This window comes from Lissotriton vulgaris, chromosome 4_1 (genome assembly GCF_964263255.1).
Source record: "Lissotriton vulgaris chromosome 4_1, aLisVul1.2, whole genome shotgun sequence".
NCBI lineage: Eukaryota > Metazoa > Chordata > Amphibia > Caudata > Salamandridae > Lissotriton > Lissotriton vulgaris.
The window spans coordinates 479473745-479499328 of NC_141691.1; the positions used below are offsets into that span (position 1 = coordinate 479473745).

Consider the following 25584-nt stretch of genomic DNA (forward strand, 5'->3'; position numbering starts at 1 on the left):
TATATATATTTCAATTGACTCGCGCATTAATGTTAAGCTAGACTCATATAAGCAGATATCACCAGACTCCTCACCCTTCACTATACTGTTTATTATTTTGCAACATTTGAAAACATAAGCATGGAGTTTACCTGTCAGTGAGACCGAGTGGCCAGTCCAGCAACTGCTTCTGTAGTAGATTTAAAACAGAGGTTTATGCTCCCATTACCACATACACATGGAAATGTCATATACGTGTCAGCAAAGAAGAAAACCAAAAAGGCAGGAGGTTTGCGCACCCCTCTGTCGCACTGCTAGATGCAGGAATCCTTTCCTCACCATAGGCAACTCCAAGCTGAATAATCCATATTTGACCATTGAAACAATATTTAAACAATTCCTCATTTCACATTTAATCCATTACTTTTGTACTGCGGAGACAGCGTGATGTCACCATGATTCTTTTATTGAACATTTTCAAATGCCTCCTGCTCGCCCATCCAGGCTTTTAACGGCGACACGTGGGAAGACTCATTGATACGAGTAGGCTCATATGATTTAATTTCACCTAATGCATTTCGAGCCATGTGGCTCTTCGTCAGGGGTTTGCTGAAACAAATTAAAGAGATCGCTTCACCAACTGCTCTAAACAGACTTTCTGTGTCCAATGGAAATCATAATATGACTGCCCTCTACGCCACTACCCTCATCAACCCTCACTCCCTACAATTACCCAACTGCGAAAAAACCCACATTTACACCCTTCACTGCTAAGTGCGAAACTACCCCCCGATTTAGAATTACAAATGTAAAAAAAATGCTATACATAAAATCACTACATGCATTGTACCAAACTAATAAAACTCCCAACCTACTAATCAAACCCTCTAAACCGTCTTATAATATCCCCAAAGTTCCTCACTACATCCTAATGCCGAATCTCCCTGCGTGCTGAAAAATCTATATTTAAACTTTAACCTCCGGAGCCACAACCAGCAGCCTCATCTTAGCATGTGTTTTCACTCGATACTAATGAAAGAATAAGCTTTCTCCATCTCTCAGGTCGTTAATATTAAAGGCTTGCCCGAACAATTAGTGTTTGAAATCTAATGGTTGTCTTTAACCGTGTGACTTGACAATGTTGAATCTCTGTTTCTTAACCCCTTGACCGCGGCGCAAATTCCACCGTGGTGCTGGAGAAATTGAGAGTGGGCGGTGTACAGACGGCCATAGGCCGTCCTCTGCACACGCCCACCGTGACGGCTCAGAGTCGTCACGCGCACACAAGGGGTTAAAGAAATAGTTCATGGAAAACCAGCGCCTCTATCCAATGCCTATGCAAACATAAAAATGAAAATCAAGGAAGCAATGCACTTTTTTACAGCTCTATAGTGAACCCTCCCATACCAGTGATCAAAAAATGTATATGAACAGAATGGATCTGTGTTGAAAATAAATATCATTATACATATTAAATGAGTGAAAAAAAAGTCCATGAAAATTACACAGAAACTTAAGCATGCACGAAAATGAAAATAAACCACAGCAGTAGTGACACTTCAACTATCTCTCAGTATGAATGGTACTGTTCCATCAGTTATCTCAAAACTGCATGAAATCCACTCTGGACACTCCATGTATTTCACTGTCTCCGAAGTGATGAAAGTTCATTGACTTTATTTATTCAAAGTTCAACCAACTAATCTGCGGGGTGCAAGCTCGCACTGGGACAGTACATGGCAATGCAAGACAGAAAATGTGTGGCTGCACTCCTTCCCTTAAGAATTTATTGACTTCTTTAAAATATGCAACCAAATATTTGCATGCGAACAGATGCTGTGAACCGTCCCCAAAATCACAGCTCCATTGAAGAAAACCAAAAAGGCACGAGGCTTGCGCACCCCTCCGTCGCACTGCTAAATGCAGGAAACTTTTCCTCACCATAGGCCACTCCATGCTGAATAATCCATATTTGCCCCGTGAAACCATATTTAAAAAATTCCTAATTTCACATTTAATCCATTACTTTTGCTGAAAATCACTGCGGAGACAGCGTGATGTCACCATGATTCTTTTATTGACCGTTTTCAAATGTCCCCTCCTCGCCCATCCAGGCTTTTAACAGTGACACGTGGGAAGAATCATTGATACGAGTAGACTCAAATGATTAAATTTCACCCAATGCATTTCGAGCCAAGTGGCTCTTCGTCAGGGGTTTGCTGAAACAAATAAAAGAGATAACTTCACCAACTGCTCTAAATGGAATTTCTGTGTCCAATGGAAATCATAATATGACTACCCCCTGCGCCACCACCCTCATGAACCCTCACTCCCTACAATTACCCAACTGCGAAGAAACCCACGTTGCACAACAAAAATGTTACACCCTTCACTTCTAAGTGCAAAGCCCCTCCAGATTCAGAATTACAAATGTAAAAATAAATGCTATACATAAAATCACTACATGCATTGTACCAAACTAATAAAACTCCCAACCTATTAATCAAACCCTCTAAAACCGTTTTATAATATCCCCAAAGTTCCTCACTACATCTTAATGCCGATTTCCCGCGTGCTCAATGATCTATATTAAACCACAACCAGCAGCCTCATCTTAGCGCGTGTTTTCACTCGATACTAACGAAATATGTGTCAGCGTCATCCCTGTGTATGCACACCCTCACCTGTTCGTTTTTTCTACTCAACAGCGCGGCTTAAACCTGCTTCTCTCATGCGGAGTGAATTTACTACATTAGCGCTCGCCCTTACACCGTCTGTCGTTTTGAACTTTTTTAACTTCTTTCCGTCCATCTCCTTCCTTTAGATCAGATAGATAATGCCGCAATGCTGTAGCTTCATTCCATTTGTGCTGTGCCTGCAAACGTTTGCAGCAGTTGACCCACCTAATCTCTGCGTGTCTCTTGTGTGTAGTTCACATTGTTCAAATGTGTATAGGTGCTCTTTTTGCTACATTTGATATCCAGTCCCTAAAAACCATCTTGCTTCCTAGCTGAGCATCGGTGCACCACTTTGTACAGAGTAAAGCACAGTATTCTGGCCACTGGATGTAGTGCAAAGTACCCAGCGAGCTAGTGAGGTACTTCTTGCCTATAGGCCATGCCTGTGCAGGAGGCCTCAAGGAAGGAGCCTTTACAAGCTAGCAGTAGCTGTTAGAAAGACTGTAGGAAGCTGGCTTTTTATGTGGTAGTGCCAATGTAAAGGAACACCATGCAAAAAGTACAGACGACCCTTATTGATTTATAGGGCTTAAATTACTAATCCCAAATGGTCAATTTGTGGTAGTGTGGTAAAGCAGCTTAGCTTATTAGAGGGTAGTGTTAAGCATTTGTTGTACACACAGAGTCAATAAATGAGACGCACACTCAAGAAGAAACTCAAGACCAATTTACAAAAATAATGCAGATTTTTATATAATTTTAGACACCAAGATTATCGGAATCGGGTAAGTACTTCAAATGTTATAGACTTTTTCATGTAAACAGCAGAAAATCACAGCTGTCAGATTTGAGACATGAGCCTCGAACGCTGTAATGTTATCCTATGGGAGTAAAAGGCATGCACTAGTATACTTGCAAACAGTTGTAGAAGGTATCATTGAGGGTTAAAGGTGCTTAGGCCCAGGATCCAAGAAACCTCTAGCAGTTCGGGCCGCACTGCCCTAAGGGTGTCTGGGTGCAGAGGTGCTAGTTGCATTGGTATAATTGAGCGCTACGCAGTAAAGTTTAAAGGGACCTGTCAAAACAAAAGTCTGTAAGGGGGTACTTGGGGACAAGTCCGTCAGAACCCACAGGAGGGCTTAGCTCTTGAGGGTCTCTTGAGCACAGGGATACAATCTATTTCCACAAAGACAGGCTGGGGGCTCAGGTGTAGAGGTTTTTTGGCCTGCAGTTCGCTGCCGTTAGAGGCTTTCACTAGGCTTTGGTGACCTGGAGAGGGAGAGAAAACAGAACAGCAAAGGCAGTTGAAGTGTTGGCCTCCGTGATCCTGAAGTCCCTCATCGGTAGGTTGGTTTCAGCATCAGAGGTGTCCAGACTGGACGCAGAACAAGCCTTTGTGGCAGCAAATGCTCCGATACCCAGACAATTGGCGCTGGGCAACTCCGTAGGGGCCTGCTGTTTAGACTCGGCAGGGAGACATATGGACCTGACCTCCTGGAGCAGCAGAGACTTCTTCCAGGCGAGATGCTCCGTCGGTGGACCCGATGGACAGCAATGCGAGGTACAAGGCAAGTGCGGTCCTGCAGCTGCAGGGGGAGGGCTCCTCCACCCCAAGGGAAATGTTGCTTGGTTGTTGAAGCACTAGACAGTCCTCAACAGGCTTTGGTGGCAGCACAGCTTTTGGACCAGCTTGGTTTGTGCAATTGTCGAGATACCAGCAGCAAGGCAGGGTTTGGTGACATGTTCAGATTAAATCCTCAGTTCTCGTGGTGACTGCTCTCTTCTGTCCTTCTTCCGTTCCCTGGTAGATGAATCAGAGTTCCTGGTGTCAGAGGGCCACCTAAATACTGTATTTAGGGGCATTAAGTAGAGTGTGGTAGTAGCCAATGGGCTACTTACTCCTGGCGTGATTACACCCTCTGTATGACCCCTTCCTGTGGAGAGTGGGCGTAAGCCATTTCTAGTTTCACCAAAAACAAGATGGTGAAACCCTTCTTCGAATATCCACTTCAGGTGGTCCACCTTAAAGGTGTGCCTTGCCTGATAGTGCGACATGCCTACTGACTAGCTAATTTTGCCGCTTGCTCTGGTGTCAATTGGGACCCAGGGCAGGGTGTGGTATTCCCCAAGTCTCGAGAAAGCCGGGTCGCATATCAACAGCATCCGAGGTTTTGAAGCCTCTGGCCTTTGTGCTAATTCACTAGCCTTCCTGCTGGAGGAGGTATGATCACCTTCCTTGAGCAAGAACTGTTCCTGACCTCTAAGACTGTTGACTCTCACAAGCAGGGGATCAGAAACTCCTCTGCGGTGGCAGGCTGGAAGGATCCAGTCAGCCAGCACACTAGAAGCCTGGTAGGTTTCGGGGGTACCTCTAAGGAGCCCTCTGGGCGCATGCCATAATAAATGCAGCACTGGCATCACAGTGGATTTATTAAGAAGAGGTGTTTAATACCAATCACCATTATTTTCAGTGAGGCCATTATGTCGCTGAGTAACTCATAATGACCAGTGCCCAGTGTATGTGCTTAAAATGGCTTCCTGATCACTTGCAATGTTGTGGCAATGGTACCAGACATCTTGTAATCAAAGGAAAGAGGAACTAGGATAGCTAGTTAGTTTCCCCTAGGTATTATGGATAAACAAAGATAACTAGCTAAAGGGATAGTGTTTTTATACTAAGTGTCTGCATGAAAAACCCATTGGCATGCTTCATCATCGGCGAGTGCGCCTCAGGTGTGCTGCAACGCCAGACTACTGCGGAGCAGGTTTTGAAGCGTGAGTGTGCTGTGCTGGTGTGTTGAGTGAGGTTTAAAACACTGTCCTTGGAGTCCCGAAAGGTTACTTTATTGATGGGCCCCAGGCAGAGATTAAAAACAAAGGCTTTGGACGTGTGGGGGTAGACTTATGGTCTTCCACGTCCCGTGTGGTCGACTAGTTTCAGCCAGGCCTTTTTATTAACTGTCTTTCATCAGGACCTATTATGTGTGGGGGTGTTTACAAGGGCATGTATGTTTGTCAGTACCCTGTATGTGTCGCACGCGCTAAGGTGCGTATCTGTGAGAGGTGTTTCCTCTCAGTTTGTACCTGTAGGGAGGAAAGCAGAGAAGACAGGGAGTGGAAGGCACTGCACTGCTCTGGTTCCACTCCTACCTTCGGGACAGAAGACAGGCTGTCTCTCTTCCCCCATTCCAATCCACCTTTGCACCAGTACCCCAGGGAGTCCCTCAGGGCTCCTCCATCAGCCCCATCCTTTTCAATGTGTACCTCATCCCGCTAATCAAGCTAATCCAATCCTTCGGGATCAAAACAATAAACTACGCGGATGACACGCAGCTCATTCTCTCCTGGGAAGGTGAAGATGCCACTCCTTTCTCCACCTTTCACGACTGTTTAAGAGAGACGGCAGGATGGCTACACAGAAACTCCCTCCAGTTTAACTCCGCAAAAACGGAGGTCCTGTTTTGTTCAGGCACCAAGATACCCCGCCAGTTTCCGACCGAATTCTGGCCCCCAGAGTTTAGAGACAAACCTCTGCCAGTTCCCTCGGTTCGCAACCTGGGAGCCATGCTTGACAATAAGTTAAGTATGGAAACCCAGGTGACGAAAACTGTGGGGATCTGCACAGCGCTGCTTCGCTCACTGCGGAAAATCATGCCTCTCCTCCCGGCACAAGCCAGGGCGTCGATAGTCAGGTGTACGATACTTAGTCACCTCGACTATTGTAACGCCCTGCTCCTGGAGTCTCCAGTCACGCTGATGGATCGACTACAGCGAATTCAATCGGCCGCCGCCAAGCTGGCTCTTGGCTGGACGAGGAGGGCTTCGGCCACAGCAGCTCTGGCTGAGCTACACTGGCTACCCCTAAAACAACGAGTGGCCTTCAAGTCCCTCTGCATTGTCTTTAAGGCTCTGCATGGACTTGGACCTAAACCTTTGCAAGCCCTGTTTAGGTGGTACACTCCGGCCAGAAACCTACGTTCATCCTCGGCCTGTCTGGTAAAGGTACCAAGATTTAACAAAACCAGAACAGGAGGAAGATCCTTCATGGTTGCAGCGGCCAAGCTGTGGAACAGCTTGCCCACGGACATACGTCAGACTCCACAGCTTCTTCCATTCAGGAGACGTATTAAGACCTGGCTTTTCCCCCAACAATAATAATAATTGCCCGTCTGACTGTTCCCCCGGTTAACCGCTTAACAGAGTACTCTCCAGCGCCAGGAAGCCTGCAAGGTATCAGTGCGCTCTACAAATTCTCAAAATAAATAATAATAACAGGACAAACAAGAGAAATGTATTGTTTAAAAACACACAATTTGATATCCATATTCAACGTGGGTCAGCGCCTGGTGCCTAAATATGTGAGAACGGGTCAAGCGAGTTTGATTTAGGCGCTTGTGACGGAGCGTGGCAATTGCCGGTTAATAATATGCGATATTGGACGGGTTGACGGGCCCACCTGCAATCTGTTGGGGCATGATCTGGGGGTAGACCGTTATTATGTCCGCTGATGACTAGTTTATGATTATCATCTACTGTGTAAACATCACTGCACCGCCACTGCTACCTGATGTGTCTTTTGATGGAGCTGTTTTGTTTCAATAAAAAGATTTTCCCAAAAAAATAATATGCAATATTGGTGCTGGTACCTATAAAGCAGCAGCAAATTAGCTGGTACAAGTGGTGAAAGAATATAATTAAATATTCGGTTCTGGTTCTTACTCCTATTTACAAAGGACAAACTCCACTGGTCTCGGCCGGGGGTCGGGACTGTTGTGCACTCTAAAGTATGCGGAGAAAAAGGCAGGAGTTGGTGAAGTTAGACCTCTAGCTACTAGCGGTAAAGGAATGCACACACAGTTGTGGCCAAAGGCAGCGCAACTGGTGGCTGTACCATGAGCGGGAGTCAAACTTCACACTTATTGGCTGGATCTCCAGACCTACTGGAACACCTATGGACCAGTCGCGAGCTCCGTGGAACTGAGTGCTCGCACCCGGCATGCTTAAATACCATATCATTACCGCAGGAGTTGCTCGTTTCAAGTGGGCGCGGTTCTAGTGAGTAGCGTCCCCGTCTTGCGTCTGGCAGGTCTGTAGCTGTCGCCTGTTCGGTGGTGGGCGTATCTCTGTGCGAGCAGCGTCTGCGAAATAGACAGAGAAGAAACACACATGCGCTTGTGTCCTAAGGACTTTGAGTGTTTGCAGTAAAGAAATAATTTTATTCCTGACTAGTGGGCAAGGTGTATTGTTACAAGAATAATAACAGTGAACACACTCAGTTAGCAGAGGCAAGGTGGCTAGTGCGATCGCATTTTTGGCGGAATGACACGGTTCTTGTAATCCCCCTGGAGGTTTAGAGCACAAGTGTGGCCTCCTTGTGGGTGCGCGCAAGGTATTAAGGGTAAGGGCGCATTATTGCAGGAATAATACAAAATGAGCACTCTCGTTAGCAGAGTCAAGTGGGCTTAAAAAGACTTAAAAAGACACCATGTATGCGAGATGACATGGTTCTAGTATCCCACGTCTGGCTTCCGTGTGGGTGCGGTTTTATGGATGGTGAATTAGCCTATGGGGGAGACCGCGAGTAGAAGGTATTCTTTGCTCGCTGTGACCCCATGTGTTGCTTAGCAATGGTTAGTAACTATGATTTGGTCTCACTAGAGACCACAGATTTGCACATTTTCGCTGGGGAGGGGAGGGGGCTGTAGTACTATGTTGGTACCCAGGCAGGAGGGTTTGGTTGTGCACATCAGAACCCAGCAGGACAGGATTATGTGATCATTTATTGAGGCTGTTCCATGGAATATTATCATCGAGGCCCTGTGTGTGTGTGTGTGTGTGTGTGTAGACAGTCTGTAAATCCAACGTTGTTCTTTTGTTAATAGTGTTCTCTCATTCTCAGTGGGTTGGACAGGGATTTTTTCACTTACTGTCCACCGCATGTTGTTAGGGGTGTGTCCTGTTTGGAGAAAGTGATCCATGAGTTTGCTATTAGTCTTTTTGCACCTGATCGTGCTCCTTTGTTCTGTGATCCGCGTGCATACCTTCCTTGTGGTCATGCCCACATATCTGAGTTTGCATGGGCACTCTATTAGGTATATTACGTTTGTGGAGTTGCAGTTTGTGTGTTTTTGTTGGTACCATGTTTTGCCTGATTCCAGGCCTAGGGTCTTGCTGTGCTGTGTTAGATGGCAGATACTGCAATCACCACAGGGGTAGTGTCCTGTGACTCTAGGCAGACCCCACACAGTGTGTAGTGTAGTTGTTGCTGTAGGTTCAGTCGTCTTGGCTCGTGTGGACACCAGTTGGTCTTTGAGACTGCTTGATTTTTTGTAAGTGAATAAGGGCTCCGCCCAGTCACGGTTGCCAGTATTCAGGATCCTCCAGTTCTGTCTTATTATTTTGGTCACCTGATTGGAGATACTGTTGTAAGTTGTGACACAAGTGAGGGGCTGGGTGTCCTCAGTTCTTTTGTCCTCTAGGAGGGCTTCTCTGTTTTGATTCCTTGCGCTTTTCTTGGTGTTATCAATTATTTTTTTTCAGGATAACCACGTTGTTGTAGTTTCAGGGCTAATTCAGCTGCCTGTTGGTTGTAATCCGCGCTGGTGTTGCAATTGCGTCTCAGGCGTCAGAATTGCCTGAAGGGCAGGTTCTCCCTGAGGGGGCAAGGATGAAAACTGCCGAATTGGAGTAACGAGTTTCTCACGGTTGGTTTGAAATATGTGGTTGTGGCGAGTTTGCCACCTCTGGCAGTGATGATGAGGTCAAGAAAGGGCAATTGTTTATTGTTGCTTGTGCTAGTGAAGTGCAAGAATGGGTCTCGTGTGTTGAGCCGAGATAAACACTGGTGTACCGCCTCCTCCGTGCCAGTCCATATCATGAGGATATCATCGATGTAGCGACGCCAAAAAACCATTGAGTCTTTGTATGGGTTATTAACTGACAGAATGTGAGTGAGTTCAAAATGGTAGACGTAGAGCCTTGCCACACTAGGGGCAAAAACGCTGCCCATTGAGGTACCATTCGTTTGTAAGTAGTATGTTCCTTCGAATTCAAAATAGTTTTCTTTGAGTGCCAATCTGGCACATTCCAGGATAAACTCTCTGGGGGTAGACTGTTCCCACCGGGATCTCGTCAACATTTCATCCAGTACTTCAAGGGTGGCATCCTGGGGGAGGCTTGTATACAAGCTTTCGATGTCTAAGCCCACCATCAGGTGTCTTGTCGGGTCAAACTCCATGCCTGAGATAAGAGATAGGAGATGCTTGGTATCCTTTATGTAGGTGGACACTGCCTGTACAAGTGGATTAAGGAAAAAAATCGCAAAACCTGAAGAGGGGCTCTTTTAGTGAGTCGATGGCAGACACGATCGGGCGGCCCGGGGGTGGTGTTACTTCCTTGTGAATCTTGGGTACCGTATAGAAATACGGAAATTTCTGGTTTGTCTTACAGAGAAAAGCTGCCTCTTGTTTAGAGATATTTGTCTGTAGCTGTTGTCACCAAGTTGGTTATGGCGACCTTGAGGTTGTCTGGAAGGTCCCCATTCAGGCGTTTGTAGTTGCGTGTGTCATCAAGTAGTCTTTGGCACTCGGCTGTGTAGGCTTGCTTGTCCTGGATCACTATCCCTCCACCTTTGTCGGCCGGTTTGATGGTAATGTCGCGGTTTTCCCATAATTTTTGCAGTGCATCCCTTTCTTCCTTGGAAAGGTTGTTGAAGGTCTCGGGTTGAGTGATTTTCTCTACTTCATTGTAGATGGTGTGTTCGAACGTCGTGATTTCGACTGGGATGCCCAACGGTGGGGGTGTGAACGTAGATTTTAGTTGTAAGCCAGTTTCATTGGTGTCTCCTGTTTCGTTGGTGTTCTGTTGTTTCTCGAAGAAAGCTTTGAGTTTCAGTTTCCTGAGGAATTCAGCTAGCTTCATGTGGGGGTGGAATTTGTCCACGCGTTTGGTGGGTACAAAGGAGAGACGCTGACCGGTCCGTCCTGTTCCGCCCTGTGTACTTGCTTGACCCGTTCTCACATATTTAGGCACCAAGCGCTGACCCACGTTGAATATGGATATAAAATTGTGTGTTTTTAAACAATACGTGTCTCTTGTTTGTCCTGTCTTGTCTGCTTTCCTCCCTACAGGTACAAACTGAGAGGAAACACCTCTCACAGATACGCACCTTAGCGCGTGCGACACATACAGGGTACTGACAAACAAACATGCCCTTGTAAACACCCCCACACATAATAGGTCCTGATGAAAGTCAGTTAATAACAAGAATTGGAAATGCAATAGGTCTCGCAGCATTAGAGTTAGTGCTTTTAGAATTGTTTATGGGTTTTTTTGTAAATCTTTAGCATTTTTGTTTCCTGTAGCCAATGCTAAAGAATTAAAAAAAAAAAAGCCATAAACATTTCTAAAAGCTCTAACTCAAATGCTCCGAGACCTATTGCACTGTGTGAGGGTGAGGGGTTGAGGGTGAGTGAGGCTGAGTGAGGGTGAGGGTGGGTGAGGGGTTGAGGGTGAGTGAGGGTGAGGGGTTGAGGGTGAGTGAGAGTGAGGGTGAGTGAGGGTGAGGGTGAGTGAGGGTGAGGGTGAGTGAGGGTGAGGGTGAGGGTGAGTGAGGGTGAGGTATTGAGGGTGAGTGAGGGTAGAGGGTGAGTGAGGGTGAGGGTGAGGGTGAGTGAGGGTGAGGGTGGGTGAGGGTGAGTGAGGGATTGAGGGTGAGTGAGGGTAGAGGGTGAGAGAGGGTGAGGGTGAGTGAGGTATTGAGGGTGAGTGAGGGTAGAGGGTGAGAGAGGGTGAGGGTGAGTGAGTGTGAGGTGATCTTCTAGGTATGTATGTGCAAAGACTCAAAGACTTACGCATCATTTGTGCCTGCCATGCCAGTAATCTTGTAGTCCACACCTTGCCTTGCCTTCTGCCGCCACATTGCTTGTTGGAGTTCATGTTTTAATGAGGAATTGTTTCCAGTACAGTGTGGGTGAGTGGGGTGAACAACAAGCTAATTTTACAGCTACAGTTTCTGCACTAACATAGCTTTTCTGCTTTTGTAGTGCAACTCTCCAAAATAGCGAGTGCATCGCAAACTCAATTTTGCTGCAAAACTACAGTGCTGTAACAATTAACGTCTGTTCTTTGTTGTGAAAACACACTTCTGTGCTCCAGTCAGTATTTTTGTGTGTCAAATGACTCAATATCTTTCAGAAGTGAAAGGTGGGGGGGCTTCCGAACGTCATTTTAAAACTCAGTTTGGGCCGGGTCTACACTATACTAGTCTGCCAACTTGAACTCACATTAAGCAGGACGCTTCCAAACTCACTACATGTGGCGTCATACAAAGTAAATAACTGACTCACTTCAGTGTTCAAACTAGTCTTCCCTCTTCCTGTTGAAGAAGAGTGTTGCTATGTTGCTCATTCTGAGAGAGCCGACAGTGCCGATCATAAATTCTCCACGTCGTTCGTTCGTATTTGCTTGGTCTGCTTCGGTTCAGTGTTGCTGGGGGCGGGCCAGGGCTGCATTTGGTCCTGTGGGGGGTAGGGGCAGTCTACAACAGCCTGCATAACCTTTTTTTTCCAAATTAAATTCCACGTGACCACGCCCCGGCACACGCACCGCAAGAGTCATTGCCGCCAGAGTTCAGCACGACGTGGAGGCGGGCACTGTTCTTGGAGCAGCAGCAGTATTTAGCAGGCCTCTTATAAAGGCAGTGCCACTAGCAAAGTAAACCTGTGAGTAAAAATGAAAAACCAAACCATTCTACGCAATTGTATATTAGCGTTATTTTCTCCTCAAGCGAAAGGATCGGAGACACGACAGTCTAAGAGCATTTGTCGTGTGCTAGTGCACTGCAGTCCTGCTGGCCATTTAATTCCATGGAGCCAGGCGGCTGCATCGCTGTCGTGGGGCTCTGTGGACCAGCTCGCCCTTTTCGACCAGCTCGGCTGAGCTGACGGTGGTGCGGTTCTGTATGGGATGTCGGACATTGGAGCATTTTGTGCAGACTCGTCCCAGTCTGGAGCAGCCGCCTTCTCTTTTGTCAGTGTGCTCTGGCCTTTGCTGGTTGACTTATCACGGGTAGATTTGATAGCCTGGTGATGGCACATGCGTGTTGTTCGGGTTTACGTTCAGAGTTGCGTGTTGGCGGCTGCTGTTTGTACGAGGTAATTGCCATTGTGGTGCTCCGTTGGGGGTCACAGCATTCCTTTTGGTGGTGCGTGCTGGGGGGCGGGTGTTTGCTCTGCCATTTCGAGTGAAGTGATGCATTGATTGTCAGCATTGGGGCGCTTGAGCTCGGCGAGGCTCACGTGTACTGTGCCGCAATTGTATATTAGCGTTATTTTCTCCTCAAGCGAAAGGATCGGAGACACGGCGGGTAAAATAAACAAAAAACAAGACGGAGGGAAGAGAGGGGAGGGGGGAGGAGAAATGCGACACGGCGGGAAGGGGAGGGGGCGGAGCGGGTAAAATAAACAAACAAGCCGGAGGGAAGAGAGGGGAGGGGGGAGGAGAAATGCGACACGGCGGGAAGGGGAGGGGGCGGAGCGGGTAAAACAAGACGGACGTGCACGCGCTTTTAAGCTCAATGCGCATGCGCATTGAGCTTAAAAGTCACGGGCACTGCAAGGAATCGCCACGATTCCTTGCAGTGTGGATAAAGAGTGGATAAGCCCCCATAGTCTCGCTTGCTCGATGCGCATGCGCATCGACAGGCGAGACCTAAAAAGGCCTGGCTGAAACTAGTCGACCACACAGGACGTGGGAGACTATAAGTCTACCCCCACACGTCCAAAGCCTTTGTTTTTAATCTCTGCCTGGGACCCATCAATAAAGTAACCTTTCGGGACCCCAAGGTCAGTGTTTTAAACCTCACTCAACACACCAGCACAGCACACTCACGCTTCAAAACACGCTCCGCAGTAGTCTGGTGTCGCAGCACATCTGATACACACTCGGTGCCTCGGGTGGGGCCCGATGATGAAGCATGCCACCAACTAGGTTGGTGGGTGAGGGCCTTCATACAAAACCAATGGGTTTTCCATGCAGACACTTAGTATAAAACACTATCCATTTAGCTAGTTCTCTTTGTTTATCCATAATGGTACCAGACATCACAGGGTCATTTCTGCTCATGCCGATGTATCCTCACATATAATATAATTCACCCTGCCGTAGGGCTCTCTAAGACCTGCTGTTAGGGGTGACTTACATATGGTATAGGCAGTGTGCATGGGCATGGCGCACACAGAGTGTAACATGTCTGTTCTCAAAATTGTTTGCACACTTTTGTGCATCCTGCAATGGCTGGCTTCATGCTGCTTTTATGTGGGGCCCTTTGGGTGGCACAATACATGCTGTAGCCCATAGACACCCTCTTTAGTACCCATGCCCTGCGTTCCATGGGTACCAATTACTAGGGAATTACAGGGGTACTAAAGTCCTTGCCAGTTGGGTTACAATTAAACATTTACCTTATTTTAGGTAAAGAGCACTGGCACTGAGGGCATGGCTAGCAGGGACCCAATGCACTTTTAATCGAAAAAGCATCAGTACTATGGCAAAACATAGTGTGAACATGTCAAAAAGGGGCACTTTCCTACAAAGACCATCTGTCCTTCAATCCCTGAGGTTTATTTCCAGGTGGACCATGTTATCATGGTTCAGAGAAAGGGTGTGAAGTGCAAGTGGGCAAAGGATCCTTTGGCATCTACATCAGTATCTGTACCAAAAACTGAATTAAGCCTTTGAGCAAAGCTCAGCTCCACATCTTGGCTCAGAAGCGCAAAGCATCCATTGCATCAGTGGATCAAGTTTGCTTTTCTTTCTAGGTGTGGTGCTGAAGAACAAGTTACTCACCTTCGGTAATGCCTTATCTGGTAGACACTCTATCTAGTCACAGATTCCTTACCTTAGAGTTTTCCCAGGCGTCAGACTGAATCTGGAATTGTTTTGTGACCAGTATCCCTACGTGCCGGTAATTGGCGTCATTCCGCTCCACGTGGTGTAATCTGTGCCAAAAGTAACATGTATGGTCCCTATATAGGAGCCACTCCAGCATGCTGACATCAGTTTCTTTTCGTCACTTTCCACACCAGGAGCGCAGAGCCGCTAAGAACACTTGACCATTGATGTTCAAAAACTAGGGCCCTGAAAAGGAAACAGCCTTGACCCTGGAAATCTGTTTGCAGGGAGGATGTATGGGTCGGTAAGGAATCTGCAACAAGATACAGTCTGTACTAGATAAGGCTTCACCAAAGGTAAGTAACTTTTTCATCTGATAGAGACATCTAGCAGCAGATTTTTTACCTTAGAATAGATACCCAAGCAATACCTTCCCGGAGGTATGTCTGCAAACATGATTTGAACCAGAAAGTCCAGGACCAAATGGGCGAAGTGCCCATCCCACAAAACCTGACTATCTAGGCAGTAGTATTTGGTGAATGTGTGCAGCGAGGCCCACGTTGCTGCCTGCCAGATGTCTAGGACTGGAACCCCGTGTGCTAACGCCAAGGTTGCAGCATTTGCTCTGGTGGAATAAGCACGCAAACCCACTGGGTCTGGCTTCTTGGCCAATGCGCAGCAGATCTTGATGCAGAGCAAAATCCATCTGGAGAGGGTCTTCTTCTGCTTCCCTTTCTTGGCCCGACATACCCCACGAAGAGTTGATCATCTACCCGGAATGGTTTTGTGGGGTCACGGTAGAACAACAATGCTCTTTTTGGGTGCAGTCGGTGGAGGATCTCCTCTTTTTTAGAGGTATGTGGCGGGCACGAAAGGTAGGCAAAGTGATGGGCTGGCCTACATGAAACAGGATGACAACCGTCAGCAAAAAGGATGCTCAAGTCCTAAGGACCAGCTTGTCTGTGAAGAAAGACACGTATGGGGGCTGCGATGACAGCACCTGCAGTACACTGACCCTTCAGGCAGATGAAACTGCCACTAGGAATGCCCTCTTTATAGTGAGAAGACTGAGAGGGCAGGTATGAAGCGTCTCAAACGGAGTGCACCTCAGAAAAGTAAGAAGCCAATGAAGGTCCCATTGAGGCATTACAAATGTAGTCGATGTAAATGTGTCGGAGACCTTTAAGGAACTATTTACATTAGGGGACTTAAAGAGGGAAGGTCGATCTGATGGCCGAAAGAAAGCAGAGATGGCAGATAAGTAACCCTTTAAGGTGCCCAGTGTAGAGCCCTGCTGGGCAAGGGTACGAATAAACAAGACCTGACAAAGGTGGGTCGTAGAGGCATCAATCTGATGCTAAACACACCATGCCACAAATTTATTCCACCGGCCGGCATATACCTTCTTCGGGCGGAAGGCCGAAAGCTGTCAACTGTATCCGCTCAATCATCACGCATGAAGGCAGATCATTGACAGGTTCAGGTGAAGAACCCTGCCCTGCTGTTGTGACAGCAGATCCTCTCGAAGGAACAGACTGATCGAAGGACCGATGGCCATCCTCAACAACTCGGGGTAACAAACTCTCTGAGCCCATTCTGGTACCACAAGGATGACTTAGGCCCGGTCGTTCATGATCTTCTTGAGAACTCTGGGTAGGAGTGGTATGGGCGAAAAGGCATACAGGAGGTATCAGGTCAACTCGAGCTGAAAAACTTCACCAAGTGAGAACTGCCTTGGAAACTTCAGCCCTCAATACCAGTAACATTGCGCGTTCTCTGTGGTGGCGAACAGATCTAACCAAGGCTTTCCCCACTGTTCAAAGAGACTCTGCAACACCTCCGGATAGAGACCCATTCTTGATCCGCTAGGCATCTGAGTTTGTCCGCATTTAGAGTTCAGAGATCCTGCCAGGTGCCCTGATGTTATAGCCATGCCTAGAAACACAGGGCCTCTTGACAAAGGGTCCACGAGCCCAACTGATGTGTTTTTTGCAGTAACACATGACGGTGGTGTTGTGCATGAACACTTGTACCAGCCTTCCCTTGATGCAGGGCTAAAGGGCTTTGAATGACAGCCAGACCACTTGGAGCTCCAACAGGTTGATGTGGAGTCCAGCTTCTGCTGGAGACTAAAGGCCTTTAATTTCCTCCTCTACCACATGGTGGCACCCATCCCATGAATGACATATCTGTCACTAATGTCAGATGTGGTTTGGGAAAGGAGAGGGGTCTTCCGCTGACCAAATCATGGTTCAATAACCACCACTGCAAACCTCTGAGATCTGGAGCATATTGGAGAGATTCCCCTGATGCTGAGCCCATCGGAGCTTCAAGCCCCACTGCGGAGCCCACATATGCCAATGGGCATGAATCACAAGCAGGAAACAGGAGGCCATGAGGCCCAGTAGCCTCAATGTCTGTCTCACCGAAACCCAGGATAGAGGCTGAAACATCAGTATTATAGCCTGAATATCGCGGCTCACCATTCGAGACGATAAGCCTGAAACTGCACTATGTGCAGAACATCTCCGATGAAGGTGAGCATCTGAGAAGGGATCGGGTGTGACTTCTGCACATTGATAGTGAACCCAATGAAGTGCAGGCGGTCCGCCGTAGTCTGGAGGTGGGAGACGACTACTTCAGATGACCCCACCTTAAACAGCCAGCCGTCGAGATAGGGGAAGACTGGCACCCTTGATCTCGGCAGATGAGTTGCAACTAATGTTATCACCTTGGTGAACACTCAAGAGCCACTGGTAAGGCCAAAGGGCTACTCTGCAAAATTGAAAGTGCTCATATCCCACCATGAACTACAGGTAACATCTGCGGGCAGGCAGGATAGGAATGAGCAAATGAGCAACCTGCATATCCAACTCTACCATCCATTCTCCTGGGTCCAGGGCAGTCAAGACCTGTGTGAGTGTAAGCATTTTGAATTTCTCCTTTTTCAGGAAGGAATTGAGAGGGTGCAAGTCTAGGATAGCACAAAGGCTTCTTGCCTTTTTGGGAACCAGAAAATATCGGGAATTTGATGCTGGCATCCTCTTTATGGCTCCCTTAGCCAAGAGAGCTACTACTTCCTGGCGGATCAAGGATAGATGGTCCTCCGTTAGACTGTCGTAAGTGGATGGCATGGGTGGATGGGTAGCTACAAGGATAGGGAGTAGTACCATTGGACATTCTGGAGAACCCTCTGATCTGTTTTTATTGACATCCAGTGGTGCAGGTGATTCCATATCCTGTCGCCCACTGGATGCACGTTATGATCTGAAGGCAAACTAAATGGGCTTAGAGGCTGCGGCTGCCGGGGGCGGCATAGTACTGGGCCGACTTGGACTGCCTTACCCACAGGGTCTATGGATACCACATTTTCATCCACGCAGGGGCTGAAAAGCTTACAGGCCATGGTGGCTGGGTGAAGAAGCAGCTGGGAGCCCCTTCTGTGGCCACGAAAGGCGGACTGAGGTTGGCAGGGGCCATGGAAGGCCTATGTACCTGACCGTACCGTAGCCCTGCTGTCCTTGAAGTACTTCAGCAATGAGTCTGGATGGTCCTCAAAGAGAGGGGAGGCATCAAAAGGCATCCACATAAGTAGACCTTGGACATGCCCTGAAAAGCCAGCTGTTCTCAATCAGGCATGGCACTGTAAGGCCACCAACAACTAAACCGCTCTGACCCGGGAGTCAGTTGTGTCTAGCCCACATCTGATTGTAAACGCAGGTGTGTATCTCCCATCAGCCATAGCCTGAGAAAGTATGGCCCGGGACTCCTCCGAGATCAGGGGCAGCACCTTTGCAACCGAATTCCTATAAGAATAGAGTAAAAGGCCTGCAGTGTTCACACTCTGCAATACCAGGCTTGTGAAAGAAAACATTTTCTTTCCTAAGGTGTCCAGCCTCTTGGATTCCGTATCCAGTGGTACGGTAGGAAGTGCACCAGGATTTACATGGAAGGTGAAGGCTTGGACCATCAAGCTCTCCAGGGTAGGTTGTTGTGTGTGGAAAGAGGGGCCCCAAAAGGCTGGGCGATGGTGGTATGCAGTTGTCCTGTCCGCAGGATTCCCGGTGCCTGGCTTGGACCAAGCCCCGAGCAGGATGTCCGTGAGGGCTTCATTAAATAGGAGAAGTGGTTTTGAAGTGGTGACTTCCAATTGAAGCACCTAGTCAGGATGTTAGCCTTGACAGCCACAGACGGCAATTGAAGGTCAAGGACCTTGGCCTCCCTCCGCACCACCATAGCAGATGTAGCACCCACCTCTGTAACCACAGTAGGAGGAGAGTCAAAGCCAGTATCTGGAGAGTTGTTCAGTTCACTGGCATACACCAGTTCCTCACAGCAGTCCATGTTGGGGTCTAGGGGCTGATATTCTTCAGGGTCAGTGGTCCCTCCCAATCTTCCAAAAGAACTAGGACATAAGAATAGGGCTGAAGCTCCAGCCTGGAGGGAATGGCTCCATTTGGAGCCGGAGTGAGCATCGGACCACGCTCCTCCGGTTCCATGTCAAAGTAGTGGATAAGAATGGGGACGGCACCGGGAGCATCAACAAGGGGTCCGTTGTTGTGGAAGGTCGAGGTGGTACAACCGGAGCCAGTTTAGATCTACCTGTGGATTCAAGGGCCCGACTGCGGAGTGATCCTGCCAGCCAACGATGAAGCAGTAGGGGCCCTTCCGAATCCACAGCCGACTCCACGTGGAGCCGAATGCCACGGATCCAGTCCGACACCTGGTGAAGGAATATGTGGCTAGAAGTCTCTGTCAGATAATCTGCTTCACCAGAGCTAAGGTGCAATTAATGGCATTCTCTAGGCATATACAAGCCATGCATATATGCCACCCGGCTATGTGGGACATTCCAAACAAATTTTGCAAACTCTACACTACACTCTGAAGACTTCCAGGAGAAACGCAAAACTTGGCTTTGAAGGTCTGAAAATTCTATTTGCCTAGGCCTAAGCTGTTCATTGCTGTCTTTATCCTCCTTTTCTGATTTGCATTTGCTGTGGAATCTTCCTACAGTCTGGTAATGGAAAAAAGTGAGGGCTGAAGTGTATGGTGATCCTGTTATTCTAAGTCCGTAGATTCTTACCCTCTTGATGACCCCTCAGCCATCGCTTAGAAGTCCCCTTTTTAATCTGAAGGGAACTGTGAGGTTGTGCATATGTGGAAAGACAGAGACGTGTCATTTATGATGTATACATACATGGTACCGGCGTTCATAGCTCTGTATTAAAAAGTAATCAGACTAGTTAGACGGCACAAATACCCATAGGTTGCTGTTAAAAAAAGAGCCTACAGACTAAGAGTTATAAAGTTTTACAAACTGAACCGTGTTCCAGAAGTTTCTGTGGATCATGGGCAGTACCGTAAAATGTACAGTGAGCTCTAACCGCGAGCATTGAAGTTTGCAGATGTTATAATATGGTACTTATTTTCAGTTTTCACCAGAAAGTGGCCAGCCAAATTCTGAATCCTCTGTGACCTAATTGTTGCACATTTGTGGAAACCCATGAAAGCTGTACCATAAACAGTCATTTAGAAGCAGATAGGCTTACCATTGTGAGCAGATTGGCAAATGAAGTCTTGGGGTCCCTGGGCAAGTGGTTTTATGAGAGAAACAGCATAGCATTGACAACAATGCTGAGATGTTGGTACACAGAATGTAATGAATACATTTATACATTCTTATAGTTCTTACGGGCATGCTAAGATGTTGCAGAATGTTCCTATCCAGTTTAACAATTGATAAAAAAGCAGAAAAAGGATTTACTACAAATTTTGCAGAATGTCTAATTAATGAGAATGGACAGTGGAACTCAAATCCGAACTGAAACTCAGTAATACATAATGGGTAATTCCTTTTTTGTGAGTCATTTGAAGGTTTCTTCTGTATGTTGGTGTGCAAAAATGGAACAGAATTAGAATTGCATAAAAGAAGGAGTTAATAAGATGTCTGGTTCCTTGTTGTGCCGTACCATCATCCAGTGGTTGGTATGTACGGTGTGGTATTCTAAAGCACTTGCCTAGAAAAAGTCAGTGGAGCTCTGTACATGGTCTTGGGCAGTATATATTTGAGTCCTTGGAAAGCTACTGCTCTTGTTGCCATCCCTTCCCCTCCTCTGTAATAATAATGTCGGAGTCTAACCTTGAGCAAAATATTTGTCTGACTGATGTGTCCTTGATGTACAGGGATCTCTAACTGCAAGTTCCACTCTGGGAAAGCAGAGGTGGTACTTCCAGAATTACTTTTGGCGCTGCAAGACAACCATCCATTTACTGCTGTGGTGAACCCATCGAGGGCTGGACTGCGTGAGTATTGTGCTACTTACTTTTATGGCCATTCATTTCCAATCAATTAACAATGTTGCTCTGCGTGGGTGTGGATTGGGTGTTATTGAGCTTGGAGAATGCTTATTTTCTCCTGCGGTACACCCTATCCAAAAATATTTCTGTTGTGTTTGGGCAAGGTGCATCAGTGCTCAGTGAAAATTTGAATCTTTGGTATGAATTACATATAGCTCTGGCTATAGATTTGGAAACCCAAAGAGTCAAACATAAATCGGCAGAAAAAGAGGTTTGAAAACACAAAGAAGGGCAGTAAAGTAGAAGAGAGCGAGGAAGAGGAAAATAGGCTCTGAGCGTATGGTGAGCGCATAGGAAGGAGCAGGGAAGGGTGAACCGTGTAAAGCATGGGTATATGGGGTCACTTTGCATTCATTAAAGAAAACGCACAGAAAAAGTATTACCACACACGGAATCACAGAACTAGCCTAGACTTTTTCCACAAGATTACTGTTGGAAATTAACTGTCAATTATACACTTCTTTTTTAGATTATCGCGTAACTAGAGCAATTCGAAACTGCAGGAGGATTAGGACCCTGGTTTACGTGTCATGTAAGCCCCAAGGAGAATCCCTGCGAAATTTTTTGGAGTAAGACCTTTTTTTTCAATGTTATCTTTCTCTTTGTGTTACCTGGTCTCTTTTTTCCATGCCTGCTTCATTCCCTCCATATCTCCATAAATTATCTATCCATCGTCAATGAGTTGCATAACAAATCATTTTTAATTCTAAGCTGTCTCTCGTATCTTCTCCTACTCTGTCTACACTAATAGTTTGATGGAGTGCCCTTGGACTCCTTCGCCTCTTGCCATTATTGGAATCTCAAAGCATGGACTGTAGTTTGCTGGTTGCATCTTTTTAAAGTAGACTGCTCCTGTTTGGGATGTAGAGTGGCTTCTGATCTAACGTGGCCATTGTGAGTACAGACCATGATTTTGTTAAGGTTTTTGGCCAGTTGGTATTCTGTAGGACTTGCAACCTTCCACAAATTGTCTGTAACTGTCATCATGGTTATCTTATGGTTGTGAGTTTCCCTGTTGGAGGACTTCCTTTGATGGGGTTGTCTGGATCTTCTGACCACCCACCTAATTTGTTCATGCTGTTTAGTATTGTCATCTGTAGTTAGTCCTCCATGCGGAGGAGGACTTGCAACTTTCCACTAAGCCTCTATGAGGGTAAGTCTGTGTTTTCAGTGTGTAATGTTCATATCTTCATGATTCAGTGTCTGCATGTAAGTGTTTCCTATGTCTACCTTTCCTTGTGTCTTGTAAGCAAGCTTCCATTCCGTATCACTTTTTATTTGTTAAATTGTTCCGCAGACATTATAAGTCACTTGACTTCACTATGAGTATGTTGAGCTACATAACAGTTGTAAATATTTACAAAAGGAAGTTAAATATAGAAAAACTAACATATCTGGATAACCTTTAATTCCAGGCTGTGTTGTCCCCCAAATGATCTCAAAAAGCTCCTTGGAGAACCTTTTACTCTAAAGACGGCTGTTCCAGTTGATATGTTTCCACATACAAACCACTGTGAACTGGTGCTGCTTTTCGAGAGGTGACCTCTGCATATGTTGGTGTAGAGATGGCCAAGGATGCTCGCCACATACAATGCAAGCAAAGCTGAAAATGGTGTGGATGAGCCTTAGGTGTTGCAAGGGTGAGCACAATTAAGTGGACATTGCTTAGCTATCTGCAAGTAGACTGTATGAATGGAGGAATACCAAGCTTAGAAAAGCATGTGGAGGAATACTTCATAGTGGAGTTACCTTGTCAGGTTCATCTCATCTGGTGTCATTTTACAAGTGTGAAAAGGAACAAAATAAATAACTATCGAAAGAATGCAAGATTACACAGAGGTAACCCATAGGCTTCAAAAGACAGATTATATACGGTTTATTTTATTTCTGAATTGTGGTACGTTTTATTAATGTGATTAGAAAAAAAAGAAGTACAATAAAACAGTTCATTCTCCGACATTTAGCATGTCAGTGACGAGAAAAATATCACATGTCCCAAAACAGAGCTTGTTGCTTCAACTAAAGGGCATTATGTTTGGAGGAGACGGGAGTAGGAAACAAATCCACAACAGCCTTGGGGGAAAATCACTTTTTTGAACAGCAATGGATATTTCTAAAGCTCAAGGGCAATGGAAGAGAGGAATTTAAACGTAAGAGGGTAAAAAACCTAAGGAGTAGTGATCGGTTACAATAAGGAGTCAGAAGATGTGACATATTAGTGTCCATAGTGTATATGGAGGAATATGGATAAGGGGCAGATGTGCACGTTTCAAAAGATTATGCAGACTAAAAAATTGAAATTTTTTAATATGACCTGAGAGGGGATAGGGCATTTAGAACAGATTATTAAGAATGTATTTGAGGGTGATGATCTGACATTTCTGGATATTGAGAGAGCTGAGAATATTCACTAAGGGGGAGGCATGGTGATAACATTTGGTAGAAAAACAGAAAGATTCAGTTCTTTAGTTACTTTCTAGGTGCACAGAAGACAGAAAGAAAAGAAAGTTAAAAAATACTAATAGGCAAAACATAGAGCCAACATACTTATTGAGTGTGTTTACAGTATATACGTATAAAGTATGTATGTTGTGTGGCTCATGGTTATTCTGATCTACTTTTCCTGGCTGTTCGGATCTTCTTTTCCTGGCACAAAGTGAATGAGAAAAGTATAATAAAAAGGTGCACCTATCATTATGTTCCCAACCTTCAGGAATTCAATATGTTTGTTAACAAAAACTGGAAAGATATTATGTGGTATTGCAATATCACTCGACACTGAAATTTACAATTAAACTTGTCAACAGAACAGGAGGTTCTGCATTTGAAAAGTGATTTATTATGTTGTTTATCATGTTGCATCCTTCTTGATGTCGTTATTGACACAGCACAATCACACCACTGTGTTTTCCTTAAACTCCATATTTATAGTATGCTATGTTATGTTAAAAGTATTTATAAAGCAAACTGCTGTTGAAGATAAGGTGCCTGGCTCTATAGGCAGTTCATCTGCATGCTTTGCATGAAAACATCAATTACAAATGCAGAAAGAGAAAGGCAGTAGAAAGCATGGCAGACCGCCCTACTATGTGTTCTCCTTGCCACGATGAGCAAGCACGCCTCTGTCGAAGAAAGATTACATGTAGGACGATAAGGAGCAATCGTCCTTGTCAGATATGTGGAACTCTTCCCATGTCAGGTCCTATGTACTAAACATAAGGAAAAAGAAACATACTTGAAGATAATTCTCTTCTGGATGGGAAGCTAGTGAAGCGATTTTAATGAGAAAGCTATGTATGCTATTCTTGATAGCGTAAGGTTCAACCTCGTGGCTGCATTGTACACCATGTGAAGCTAGGACACCAAGCTGTCTTAGCACCTCAAGAACTGTAAGATTCTACAATCTAGGCTGGATATAATCTAGACTTCATTGACTGTTTTGTGGGCCTCAATAGAAAAAACCTTACAAATTTTATTACAGCATTTTTAGGCTTGAAAAGCGTGTCCCAGCTACTTTGTTTACCTGGGTGGCCGCGATTAAATTACAGTCCACCATGAACCCCAAATCTTTAGCAGAAGCAACTAGAATGGAAAAAGCCCCTTACTTCTGCTGGCCTCCACTCATTATTCTAAGTAATCCTCTGTTTTATCTGAATTTAAATGAAGGCAATTCGAATGCATCCAGGTGCCTCTGCGCTTATAGATCCTGTAAAGTTAGCCTGAATGGCAGTCATTTTGTGGGGGGATGGTGACAGTGATCTGTGCATCACCCGCATATCACAGTATCTTGAAGCAAAAGGAGTAAACCAAGTCAGATAAAGAACACATATTAAAAAGCGTTAGACCCAGAGATGAGACTTAAGGTACAACCTGATCCCCAGGTACAGTAGCCAAGTTGAAAGAGGTAAGAGTTACTACCTGTGTTCTATCAGTCAGAAAGAAAACTGGCCTAAAGCTGCAGACAGATCTAAAATGACCAGCACCGCATCTGCTCCTGGGTGCAAAGTTGTATGCAAGAAGTCCATTACTGCCACCAAGCCTTTTCAGTGCTGTCGTTGATATGAACGCCAGAATGTGATATGTCAAGTAGCCCATTCATGTATCCGTAGTTCTGGAGCTGAGTGCTAATCGCTTTTTCCAGTATTTTCTAATGTACACACAATAACGAAATGGGAAAATATTTACCACTTTCTTCAAAAGTGGAAAAACTCTTGCTTGCTTTAGATCTTATTGACAGTTGCTCTACTAATGGATAATTTACATAAGGTGGTTACAGGGGAAAGACAACACATCCATAGCTAGAGCAAAGAAACGTGAAGGGCAGAGGTCTAGAGGAGGCACAGGTTTAGTCATCAAAAGAAAAGTTTTTACTTTTGCATTTGACAGCGAGCAAAGGCAAACAGCTTCGCTCCATTAGGGAATGAAGATTAAGCCACTCAGCAATTTAGAGAGCTTTCAAAATTGCAGTGGATATGTATAATTGTTTCCAAAGGAAAATGAAAATGTTGTCACATACCTCTTGTGTCTGCACAATGCCCTCCAAGGAGAGTGCTGACCAACTATTCCACATTTCATTTTGATGTTACCTTTTAGTCTCCATACACAGTACCCGAAAGCCTACTACTTATATTCTGAACACTCCATTCATGAAAAATAAAGGTTCAATTAAATTACT

General features: G+C 45.8%; 1 protein-coding gene across 2 annotated transcripts in view; it reads left to right on the forward strand.

The window, feature by feature from the left end:
* The window catches only part of TRMT2B (tRNA methyltransferase 2B), a 137381-nt gene extending 113645 nt beyond the window's left edge, over nt 1-23736 (forward strand). Inside the window, exons 11-13 of one of the 2 annotated variants that reach the window (XM_086964632.1) lie at nt 20736-20855; nt 21379-21478; nt 22325-23736. In XM_086964632.1, coding sequence (XP_086820758.1) covers nt 20736-20855; nt 21379-21478; nt 22325-22451 — 347 coding nt within the window. In that variant the 3' untranslated portion in view covers nt 22452-23736. The remainder of the gene's footprint in view (nt 1-20735; nt 20856-21378; nt 21479-22324) is intronic. The other variant, XM_086964633.1, reaches the window with a different exon arrangement.
* The last annotated feature ends 1848 nt before the right edge of the window (nt 23737-25584 follow it).